Source organism: Podarcis erhardii, assembly GCF_964252035.2.
Source record: "Podarcis erhardii genome assembly, chromosome: 15".
Lineage (NCBI taxonomy): Eukaryota > Metazoa > Chordata > Lepidosauria > Squamata > Lacertidae > Podarcis > Podarcis erhardii.
This window is the reverse complement of record NC_138505.1, coordinates 141,525-153,242: the sequence shown is the minus strand read 5'-3', so window position 1 is coordinate 153,242 and position 11,718 is coordinate 141,525. Positions and strand designations below refer to the sequence as shown.

Here is an 11,718-nt window from a genome sequence, read left to right as displayed (position 1 = left end):
GGCGGCCCTCCGGGGTGGCGCCCGTCTCCCCCGCGGCCGGGCAGCAGCCGCGCCAGCCCAGGAACCGCTCGCGGCCGGGAAAGCCCTTCGCTTCGGACGCGGTTTTTTCTTCTCAGTCGCTCGTGGCGAGGGGATCGGGACTGGCGCCTCCCCGGCAGGAGCCAGGCGGCCCGGCGCTGCTCGGACTCGGGGGCGGGGGGGGGGCCGGGATCCTAAGGGGTTCGCCAAGATGAACCGCCCGGCCCGGGGAAACAGCAGCCTCGCGGCAAGGAGCCACCATTCCAGGCTTCCTCCGCCTCTCGAGGGCGAGGCGCCTCAGGCGGCTGACAAAGGAGCCCCGCCCCCGCCCCGCCCCCGCGGCCATTTTGACTCCGCGCGGGCGGGCGGGCGGGCGGGCGGGCGAAGTGCCTGATGGGAGCCGTGACATTCCCTCCCTGGAGGTCGGAGGCGAGGGAGGAAAGGGAAGCGGAGCGGGCGCCACCCAGGACTCTGCTTCCCGGCAGCCACCGCGCGCCACCATGCCGGTGGCCCAGCGGCTACTTCCGGCGCGGCTGCTCCTGGGAGTCGTAGTTTCTCCCTCCCCGCGCCCGCACTGAGGGAGGAAGAAGGCGAAAGCCCCGCGCCGCCTCCTCCTTCCACGGCGGCCGCCATTGCCCGGAGCCGAGTCGGAGGTTGGAGCGAGCCGCCTCTGTAGAGGGAAGGAAGAAGGGAAAGAGGGGGCGGGGGGAGCCCGGAGCCCGCCTCCTCATCCGGCCTTCCTTCCGGCGGCGGGGGCGTTGCCATGGCGACCGCTGCGGCCTAGCGGGCTTCACGCTCAAGCGAGCGCGGCCTAGTGCGGCGGGCGCAGCCTCGGCCTCGCGTAGCAGGAGCAGCCGGCGGTAAGGAGGGGGAGGCCATGTCCTTGGTGGCCTACGCCAGCAGCGAGGAGGAGGAGGAGCAGGAGGAGAGCGACGCGGCCGAGGAGGAGGGAGGAGGGACAGACGGAGACGACGACGACGACGACGACGAAGAAGCGGCGACAGAGGAGCAGGAGAGGGGCCGGGAGCTGAGCCGGCGAGGCGGCCGCGGACTCTTCTCCGCCCTCCCGCCGCCCAAAGCCGGCGCGGGCCCGGCTTCGCAGCAGCAGCAGCAGCAGCCCCACCGGCCCCTCGCAGCCGGCCTTCCACTTCCTTCGGCGCCGCGGCCTATCCCGGCCTCGTCCCCGCCGCCGCTTCTGGCCCCGGCCGCTGCCGCCTCCGAGCGGGCCCCGGGCAAGAAGAGGACGCAGCCCGTGCGGATCGCGGCGCCTCATCTGGGGGACGTGAGTGTCCTGGGGGTCCTTCGTGGAGGAAGAGCGCAGGATCGGGACCGCCGCCCGCCCGCCCGCTTCCTCGGCGGGGAGGGACAGGAGGAGCCCGCAAGGCCGACTCGAGAGTAGACCCCTGGCAACGGAGGCATGGTGCCACTGGCGTCCCCCTTTGGCCCTGTCCCTTATCGTCAGTGGGTCTCCTCCTGAGTAGGACTGGTGTGCAATGCAGCCCAGAGAGTCTCATGGTAGCACCTCGAAAACAATATGCTTGCAGCATATTGGACTCGGCTGGCATCTTCCCATCTTGCCACATCTTCCTGCAGGAAACATGTACAGTTTAAGAACTCGCTATTAAATCAGAAAGCAGTTTTTAATACTGTAGCAAATTACACAGCATAAAATACTAAATGAAATATTTAGTATCTTTATGAAGGCTATCAACAAGCATGAGAATAATAGAGTCTTAGACTGGGAAGGGGCCCCAAGAGTCATCTAGTCCAACCCCCGGCAATGCAGGAATCTCAGCTGGAGCCTCCAGGGCAGATGGCCGGCCGGCCAGCCAGCCAAGGAAGGCGAGTCCGCCACTCTCATGGGAGTCTGTTCCACTGCCAAACAGCTCTTACTGTCAGAAACATATTCTGATGTTTAGTCAGAATATCCTTTCTGGTAACTTGAATCTATTGGTTTGAGTCCTCCCCTCCAGAGCAAGAGAAAACAAGCATGTTCCCTCCTCCATGTGACAGCCCTTCTTGAAGATGGCTGTCCTAGCTCCTCTCAGTCTCCTCTTTTCCAGGCTAAGCATACCCAGCTCCTTCAACTGTTCCTCATAAGGCTTAGTTTCCAGACCCTTGATCCTCCTGCTTGCCCTCCTCTGCACACCTTCCAGCTTGTCTACATCCTTCTTAAATTGTGGTGCCCAGAACTGAACACAGTCTTCCAAGTGTGGTCTGACCAAGGCAGAATAAAGCAGGACTATTACTTCCCTTGATCTGGACACTATTCTTCTGTTGACGCAGCCTAGAATAGTGTTAGCTTTTTTTGCTGCTGCATCACACCTTTGGGCCATGTGATCTATCAAGACCCCTTCTTTTTCTTCTTTGGTGATCATTCATAGCCGAGTTAGATTGTCTTCCATAAACACGGTTTTAACAATGAGTCCGTAAGTGACTGTGGAGGCCAATTCTGGATCCGCACGTCCTTCCACAGTGGGGACCTTGGTTTCTGGGCAGGAGTTGATCACGGTGTGGATTTGCCAAGCGTGCCTTCCTCTTAGCACGTTTCTCCCTTGCGTCCTGAGTTCGAGTGTCTTCAAAGCCTATGTCACCTTTGGTCAAGGCTGTTCTCCAAGTGGAGCGCTCACAGGCCAGTGTTTCCCAGTTGTCAGTGTTTATACTACATTTTTTTAGATTTGCCTTGAGATAGTCTTTAAACCTCTTTTGTTGACCACCAGCATGAGTTTTCCATTTTTAAGTTCGTAATAGAGTAGTTGCTTTGGAAGACGATCATCAGGCATCCACACAACATGACCAGTCCAACAAAGTTGATGTTGAAGAATCATTGCTTCAACACTGGTCATCTTTGCTTCTTCCAGTACACTGATATTAGTTCGCCTGTCTTCCCCATGATCCTTCTCACAGGTACTACTGGCAAGCCAGGTGCCCCATCTTATATTTGTGCAGCTGGTTCTTCCTGCCTAAGTGCAGAACCTTACATTTGTCCTTTGTGAAATTCATTTTGTTACTTTGGACCCAAGTGGGATCTTGCCCTACTCAGAGGAGACCCATTGTGACTGACAGTGGCTATCAAGTCCGTTTGCTTCAGTGGGTCTGGATGGGCTGTCTCCAGGTGGGACTAGCAATGTCCGCTGCCTGAAACTCGGGGGAACTGCCACCTGCCAGTCTGGACAGTACTGAGTAAGATGGACTCAGTATTATTTAGAAACATGAGGACTAGAATCTTAACTTTATTTGGGGGAAAGGCCTGCAGCCTATTGCTAGAGTATCTGCTTTACATGCAGAAGGTAGGAGGCTCAGTCCCCTACTTCTGCAAGTAGGACTGGGAATCTCGTGTGCCAGTCAGTGTATATGAAGGGAGATGGACCTGGTGGATTGCAGCTTGTTGAAAAGCAGAGGGAGCAAACATGGGCAAGTGGTGAAGAGTTGATGAACTCAAGGCTCCCCGCCCACACCTCTCTCAACCCGCAGTGGGCGCTGCCCAGCAACTGATAGGTTTTGTGAGAGCTTGGGAACCTGCTGCTTTTTTTGGAATCCAAGATGTTCATCATTCTGCTTGGCTGGAGTGCCAAGGTTTGCCTTTTGTGGTCTGATTCCTTCCTTGACCTTTGGATCGCACTTCTAAGCTAAAACTGGAGGGCGAAGAAGGAAGGCTGTGGGGAAAAGGGCACTCGCCTCAGGGAGTGGTGCTGGTGGAGGCGCTCCCTGGGCCCTCTTGCAAAGCTCCACACAAAGACCGCTGCTGTTTCTGCTTTCTAGGAGCTGCTGGGTCTGTCCTTATCACTTACTTGCAGCAGGAGGGAAGGGAGGAGGAGTTGCCAAATGTTTCTTCCTATCCATGCAACGGGGGAAACCTTTTTTTTGTTTGTTTTCCAAGTAAAATTTATGTGCACCCTTCTCATGCATAAGTCATCCAAGGCCCACAATACAAACAATACCTGGGTTCTATTTAGCTAAGTTAGAGTAGACCAGTTGAAATTTTTGGACCCTATTTAGTCACATCCATTAGGTTCAGTAGGTGACTCTGAGTAGGACTAATGTAACGTAAGAAAAAACTGTACTGCAAATACAGGTTTTTGCAGTCCATATGCCTAGCAGTGTTAAGATCTGAGTGAATTAAGTTGAGAGAAGGGTTGTTTGTTACTTACTTTATTGCCTTTGTGATTAATTACCATAAAATTTCTGGTAGCATCATTGTTAGAAGCAATTTCATATATACAAACAATGACAAAACAATTCCACGTGTTCACACAATTTCCTGTGTAAAAAACTATTTTGAACCCAATGCAGATCTGGACTGGGACAGAGGTAGATATATATATATATATATATGTTGAAAATGTAGAGACCTTTTGCTCTGTCTACCTCTGTCCCAGTCCAGATCTGCATTGGATTCAAAATAGCGCTCTCTCTCCCTCTCTCTCCCTCTCTCTCCCTGCACTCAGTTCTGCTCTCTCTCTTTCAGTCGGATTCCGAGGAAGATGAACCAGCAAAGAAGCACCCCTCTTTCCAGGTGAGGACTTGGGCAAGTGGTGCTCCTGCTTTCAGTGGAAAGTGTTTGCCCCTAGTCAGGGAGAGGCCCCTGAATGTCCATCCTGGCCCTCTGGGGTTGAGTTGCCTCTCTGGATTAGTCATGTTAGTGAAATCTCACATGTGAGACAAAGTTCAGTCGATCTGTCAGTGCAGGCTTCACGGTCAGCCACAGCTCGTGTCTTTCTGGGAAGGCACGGCTAGTTCCTGCTTGGCTCCTTCCCTGAGGCAGCTATTGTTGCCTGGCTTGGTGCAGCTTCCTGGGTGAAGGAGGGGCTGCTGTGGCTCCCGCCGTCCCCTTGCCAGCAGGCCCAGGTGGATGTAGTCCTTCCTGCCCCTGCCTCACCTTCCCCTATGTCTTCCGCCCTCCAGGCCCAGAGCGAGGGCTCCGGCTTGTCTGCTCTACTTCCTCAGCCCAAGAACCTGACGGTGAAAGAGACGAATCGGCTGCTGCTCCCTTATGCTTTCTCTAGGAAAGCGGCTGCTGCTGCTGCCGAGAGCTCCCCGGAAGCCAAGTCTGCCAAACGCCCGCCCTCCTCCAAGCCAAAGCCTCCCCTCAAGGCACCCTCGGCCGTGACGGCGACCACGACTCCCTCCCCATCAGCCATCAAGGCGGCCGCCAAGAGCGCCGCCCTGCAGGTGACCAAGCAGATCACGCAGGAGGAGAATGACAGCGACGAGGAGGTGGCCCCCGAGAACTACTTCTCCCTGTCCAACCGGAGCGATGCACCAGCCCTCAGTCCAGAGGCCTACGCCTACCCTGGCCCCGTGGTGCCAGATGATCTGCCCCCTGGGACGGAGCCGGACCCTGAGCCAGAGAGCCAGGATGCAGCTGCCAACGCCCCGCTGGAGTTCAAGACGGGGCCGGGGGCCAGCTCGGCTTCCCACGGCTGGGCCCCCAAGCCTGGTGAAGACTATGGCGGGCAGCACTATGCGCTCTACCCTGGCTGCAGCGATGCCAGCGGCCCCAGCCCCTACTACCAGGTGAGAGGGCCAGAGCCAGAGGCTCCTTCTGCAGCTGGTGGGTTGAGCCTCAAGGGTGGCTGGCACAGTGGGGAGGGCGAGCGGCTTCCGGGAAGGAGGCTGGGATGGGCATGGGGGGTGGCTTGGGGACGGGTGGCAGGCAAAGTGGCTGGTCCTGCAGCAGATTCCTCTCCTGGTGCTGAGGAGATCCTTTCCCCCACCTGGCTTCCTCTGCAGCAGGATTACTACAGCAGCAGCAGCTACTACTCGGACACCGACCCGGAGCTGGGCCCGCCCCAAGAGCTGAGCAGCGAAGGCGCTTCTTCCTCCTTCATGGACGATGAAGCGGTGAGAAGCTGCTCTCAGCAGGGCCCCCTTACTGGTGGGGTGGGGTGGGGAGGGGCACCCTCTCCTCCGGCTGTGGTGGCCCTGCCAGCGTTTGGGGGTGAGGGGGTCTCTGGTACTTGGCAGGGACTGCAGAACTTGGATTCCAAGGCTGCCGGGCAGGTAGGGACAAGCAGCCCCACCCAAGAGGTGTGGGTGCAGGTCTGACATCTTCTTGGCTTCTAGCTTTCAGCAACTCTAAACAGGGCCTTCTACTTAGAACCAGGGGGGCAGGATAGGACCCCCAGAAGTGGAAGGTTTTGTTCTCTGGTCTTATGAAAGGATGGCCTCTCCCTCCCACTTCCCACCCCCATTTCTGTCCCCTGAGTGAGCAGAAAGTGGTTTCCCCCCCCCCCCTAGAAGTGAAGGTTAGAGGTTGGTTCGGGACTGCTCAAAGGAGGCAGTTCATCTGCATCCACTTGCTCTTCCGCAGGAGGTCCAGGAGGGGGGCTGGTTGGCTGTGGACACTGCAAAAGGGGCTTCTGGCTGTTTCAGCTCCAGCCCGGCCTCAATGGGCCTGGGATTAATCGTGTTTGGGATGCTCAGCAGACTGAATCCCTCTTCCCTCCTCCCGTCCCTTGCTCAGTTCAAGCGTCTGCAAGGCAAGCGGAACCGCGGGCGGGAAGAGATCAACTTTGTGGAGATCAAGGGGGACGACCAGCTGAGCGGCGCCCAGCAGTGGCTGACCAAGTCTTTGACAGAGGAGCAGAACATGAAGTCCTTCAGCAAGGTGAGGGTGCCCCTCCGTTCCCTCGCAGGGGGAGCCTTCCCTCCCCCCTCCTGCTCTGCTGGTAATCACAACTCCTGTCTCTGTTTCTCTCCAGAAAAAAGGGGAGCAGCCCACGGGGCAACAGCGGAGGAAGCACCAGATCACATATCTGATTCACCAGGTGAGGCTGCCGGGTTGCCCCCTCCCTGCCCCCCTGGTCACCCTAGTTTGGATCTTGTGCCCTGGAAGCCACAGCAGTTGGCAAAGTGGGTCCTCTTCTGCTGCCCAGGGCTCCCGCAGGGTTTGCTCTAGAGCAGGGGCTGTGGGCCATCCATGGCCCACCAGACACTTTGCCAATTATTTTTATTGATTTTCCAAACTATTACAAATTAGACACTTTGGGACTGCAACATCCACCATCACCTCCTGGCTGACGGCTGGGGCTGATGGGAGATGCAGTCCAGCATCCTCTGGGAGGAAAATCATGTGCCCTGGCCTGATGCTCAGCATTGCTGCCCGTTTGCGGCTGAAGTCCAGAAACCCCAAACCAAGCCCTGTTTTCAAGAGTGGGTCAGGCCACTGGGGCAGTGCGGGTGTCTTGGTGTCCACGCTTGGTGGTGCGGGTGGGACAGGCGCCCTGCCAAGCGAAGGGCCTTGCTTCTGAGCCTCCACCTCCTCCCTCTCTTTCTGGGGCAGGCAAAAGAGCGTGAGCTGGAGCTGAAGAACACGTGGGCCGAGAACAAGCTCAGTCGGCGTCAGACGCAGGCCAAGTATGGATTCTAGGGCCCGTCTGCCTCCTCGGAGCCCTTTCAGGCAAAAGCTGCCAGCCCCAGACCACGTTGCGTGAAAGGAAGAGAGGGGCCTGCGGAGGGAAGAAGGGCGTGAGGCCATGTGCCTGGGGGGGCCTCTGCTGCCTTTCCCGGCAGGGGTCTTCGGCAGAGGGATGCAGAGGAGTGCTCTGGCCCCCCAAGAAGGCCCACTAGGCAGCCTGGCACCCCAAGCCCCTTTTCTTTCCAGTAGCCAACGCGACACCGACGAGGCCCCTGTCAGCTGGGGGGGGGACCAGCGCTGCTCACTCCCTTGGAACTGCCCACCTTGCAGGAGGTGGGGCAGCCCAGGCAGTCCACCCAACCATGGGGGGGGGTCAGGACTGTCCCTGAGTGCTCTTCTGTAGCTGCCCCACCCTGCTGCCCGCCCAGTTCTTCTCGTGTCTCTCTGTGTTTGTGCTCCAGACCATTTGCCCTCCCCTTCCGGGCTGAGGAGAGTTCTCATCTTCTGTGGGTTTGGGGCAGCCCCCTCCTTGTTTCCCGTCAGAAGCTCTCCTGGCAGCCTCCTCGATGACAGTGTTTGGGTTTCAGCACAAGACAGGGATGGAAGGTGCGTGGCCTGTGATCTCTCCCCCAAAGCCATAAGGACACATCACTGTTAACAGTACTTGGGCTAAGTGCTAGCGGGATCCGTGCACTTCCAGGAGGCTGGCGGCTTTCCAGGCGCCCCCAGCCCAGGGAGAGGACAGCAAGCAGAGCCTGCCCCAAGGCACCCACCCTCTGGGCTTCCACCCCTGGATGAACCTGGGCTTCCCACTCTCTTGGCTTCTGGGGCCTCTGCCCAGACCCCGTTGTGACTGTGGGGCGGGCCCTCTCTTGCCAGCCCTCCCCTCCCCAGATTCCAGGTGGGAGGAGCCAGACGGGGAATTCTGCTGGGGCACACACACTGGCTCTCTTTCCTTGCTGCCCCACCTCAGATTCTTCTGCTGCCCTCGAAATCCCCCGTCTTCTGGTCTCACATCCTCCACTTTGGGGTTGTTGTGTTCTCTTCATTGTTGTTGTTGTCTTTCAAATTGGAGCCCGTTTTCCATTTTTGGAGGGCGTGTCCCCCACACTGTGGCAGAATTTCTGGGTGAATGATGATGTCTCTGTATTTAGGGTATTATTATTTTTTTCTAAACAGAAACAAAAAAAAGCAATTTCTAGTTTATTTCCCTTAACATTTTAGTACTTAGAGAAGCCTCTCTTTTTTTCAGTATTCCAAAATAAAGCTCTCATTCAGTAATTTATTCGTTATCTTATGAAACTGTCTGGAAAGAGATTTTATAAAAGAATAAAACTTTTAAATGAACTTGCCCTCCCTCAGAACATTTCAGTATGGTTTGTTTGCGCTCCCCTCAGTCTCCACCCTCCGACTCCCTTCGGACTCCTTTCCCTCCCTTTCTAATCCAGGGGCCTCAGGCAGCTTCTGTGTTTCCTGGGGACGCTTCATGCCTCCGAGGGGCTTGCAGGGTGACAGCTGGGCCCCGATGTCGGGGGGAGAAGCAGCACCACACCACTTTGCGCAGTCATGGATTTCCCCCAGGAATCCCGGGAACTGTAGTTTGGCCAGGGCACTCATAGCGGTTGGGAGATCCTCTGAGCTACAGTTTGCATTTCCCTCTCCCCAATGAATTTTGTAGGTTTTATCTCTGTGAGCAGAATAGGGTGTGGGAGGTTTCTCCTAAGAATCAACGCCAGTAGGCTGTGGTTGAATGTCTCTTTCTGGCCCAGGGGCAGAAAAGGGGCAAGGGCCTACAGTGCCTCCTCTTCCCCATTGCTCTCTCCCATCCGGCCCTGAGAAGCCGTGTTCCTTCTCCTATCACCAGCCACGTCTTGGGGGAGCGTCTGCCTTCCTGTCCGTTCTGATAAGGAGTCCCGGCCAAGCAGAAGTGGACAACAGGCGCTAGGCCAGTTCAGCCGGATTAAAAATAACTCCTCTCCTGTCCCAGGTCAGGAAGCACTAGGAGGTGTGCAAGAGCAGCAAGTTGGGGGCTGGAGGAGGCAGCCAGAGAATTGATTTCAGCAAGGCATTTGACAAGGTGCCCCATGATATTCTTGTAAAGAAGCTGGTAAAATGCGGACTTGACTATGCTACCACTCAGTGGATTTGTAACTGGCTGTCTGACCGAACCCAAAGGGTGCTCATCAATGGTTCCTCTTCATCCTGGAGAAGAGTGACTAGTGGGGTGCCACAGGGTTCTGTCTTGGGCCCGGTCTTATTCAACATCTTTATCAACGACTTGGATGATGGACTCAAGGGCATCCTGATCAAATTTGCAGATGACACCAAACTGGGAGGGGTGGCTAACACCCCAGAGGACAGGATCACACTTCAAAACGACATTGACAGATTAGAGAACTGGGCCAAAACAAACAAGATGAATTTTAACAGGGAGAAATGTAAAGTATTGCACTTGGGCAAAAAAAATGAGAGGCACAAATACAAGATGGGTGACACCTGGCTTGAGAGCAGTACATGTGAAAAGGATCTAGGAGTCTTGGTTGACCACAAACTTGACATGAGCCAACAGTGTGACGCGGCAGCTAAAAAAGCCAATGCAATTCTGGGCTGCATCAATAGGAGTATAGCATCTAGATCAAGGGAAGTAATAGTGCCACTGTATTCTGCTCTGGTCAGACCTCACCTGGAGTACTGTGTCCAGTTCTGGGCACCACAGTTCAAGAAGGACACTGACAAACTGGAACGTGTCCAGAGGAGGGCAACCAAAATGGTCAAAGGCCTGGAAACGATGCCTTATGAGGAACGGCTAAGGGAGCTGGGCATGTTTAGCCTGGAGAAGAGGAGGTTAAGGGGGGATATGATAGCCATGTTCAAATATATAAAAGGATGTCACATGGAGGAGGGAGAAAGGTTGTTTTCTGCTGCTCCAGAGAAGCGGACACGAAGCAATGGTTCCAAACTACCAGAAAAAAGATTCCACCTAAACATTAGGAAGAACTTCCTGACAGTAAGAGCTGTTTGACAGTGGAATTTGCTGCCCAGGAGTGTGGTGGAGTCTCCTTCTTTGGAGGTCTTTAAGCAGAGGCTTGACAACCATATGTCAGGAGTGCTCTGATGGTGTTTCCTGCTTGGCAGGGGGTTGGACTCCATGGCCCTTGTGGTCTCTTCCAACTCTTCTATGATTCTATGAGAAGGGGCAGTGGGCCAGCTATCCTACTGGGCAGTGGGGCTCTCTGGGCTGGCTCAGACACCCTTTCATGCATTTCTGAACTCCTGAACAGCAGTTCAGCTCAAGTCCTGCTTCTGGGCTTCCCCTTAAGGTCCTTGTGGTTGACCACGACAACAGGATGCTGGCCTTTGGCTGGGTCCAGCTGCAGCCAGACTCTTACGTTCTCTGCCTGTGTAACAGCAGCTTCACCTTGCCTGACCTTAGCCTGGATTTTTCAGAGCTGCAGCTACACAAACACAAAGACAGGAGGTAATTGCTCTCCAGCATCATCCAAACCAACCCCTGAGAAGTGAGGATGGGATTTCTGCAGAAATCAGAGCAGCCCTGGCCCAAGGAAGCATTTCTAGCACAATATGAAGTCAAGAACTCTCTCCGCCCCCCCCCCCCCCCACTGCTTGGTATTCTGCAGTATACTGCTCCTAAATAAGGAGGCTCTCTTGAGCTGCCAGGGCTGGTTACTGTGGGCAGACAATGCTTTCCCAAGTTTGCTCTCAAAAAGATACCTGCTGCCTTGCTGCTGGTCAAGGGAGGCAGAGAAAAGCAGAGTGGGAAGGGTTAAGAGAGTTCTAACTTCACTTTCAGCCTGGCTGACAGTTCTTTAAGCTTGGGCCACCCGTGTCCACCCCTTGAAGGGTCTGTCTGTGCCCAGGCTGCTGGAAGTAAGGCGCATGCAGTCCAGGTGGGTCCGAAGTCAGCAAGAAACCTTCCCTGTTCTACACACCCAGCAGCTGCTTGACTGCCTTGCTCCAGGGGGCTCTAGCAGAGCTGCCGTTGGGCGCCAGCAGGGAGAGGTCCTCGCTGGTCAGGAAGGGGGCTGCGGCCGGGCAGAGCTCTCCTTGCAAGCGGAAAAGGAGCCCCTCCGGGGCCCTCCTCCGCCGGCTGGGCTGCTGGCGGAGGCGTCTTTCGGAGATGCCCCTCGGAAGGGACTCTCCGGCCGGAGCGCGCCCTGCAGCAGCCCCCGAGGCGCCCACGGGAAGGAAAGGGTCCCGGGCTGGCGGGGCGGCTCCTCCTCTTCGGAGCGAGCCAGGGCCAGACCGTCGGAGCTGCGGCCGGAGCAGGAGGGCTGGACTGCTCTCTCGGGCCGGCGCTGCTGGAGCGGAGGGAAGCGCCC

The 11,718-nt window shown here is 56.3% G+C and overlaps 1 protein-coding gene across 2 annotated transcripts; it reads left to right on the top strand.

Annotated features, from left to right (window-relative positions):
* Positions 1-385: 385 nt before the first annotated feature.
* On the top strand, positions 386-8,725 carry PRCC (proline rich mitotic checkpoint control factor). 2 transcript variants are annotated; one of them, XM_081840797.1, is made up of 7 exons: positions 386-1,300; positions 4,487-4,534; positions 4,924-5,535; positions 5,755-5,862; positions 6,485-6,628; positions 6,723-6,788; positions 7,304-8,725. In XM_081840797.1, the coding sequence occupies exons 1-7, from the start codon at positions 896-898 to the stop codon at positions 7,388-7,390; spliced, it is 1,470 nt and encodes a 489-aa protein (XP_081696923.1). In that variant the 5' UTR covers positions 386-895; the 3' UTR covers positions 7,391-8,725. The 2 variants fall into 2 exon arrangements, with proteins under 2 accessions (XP_081696923.1, XP_081696922.1); XM_081840796.1 differs by having other exon boundaries at positions 387-1,300; positions 5,752-5,862.
* Positions 8,726-11,718: the final 2,993 nt, after the last annotated feature.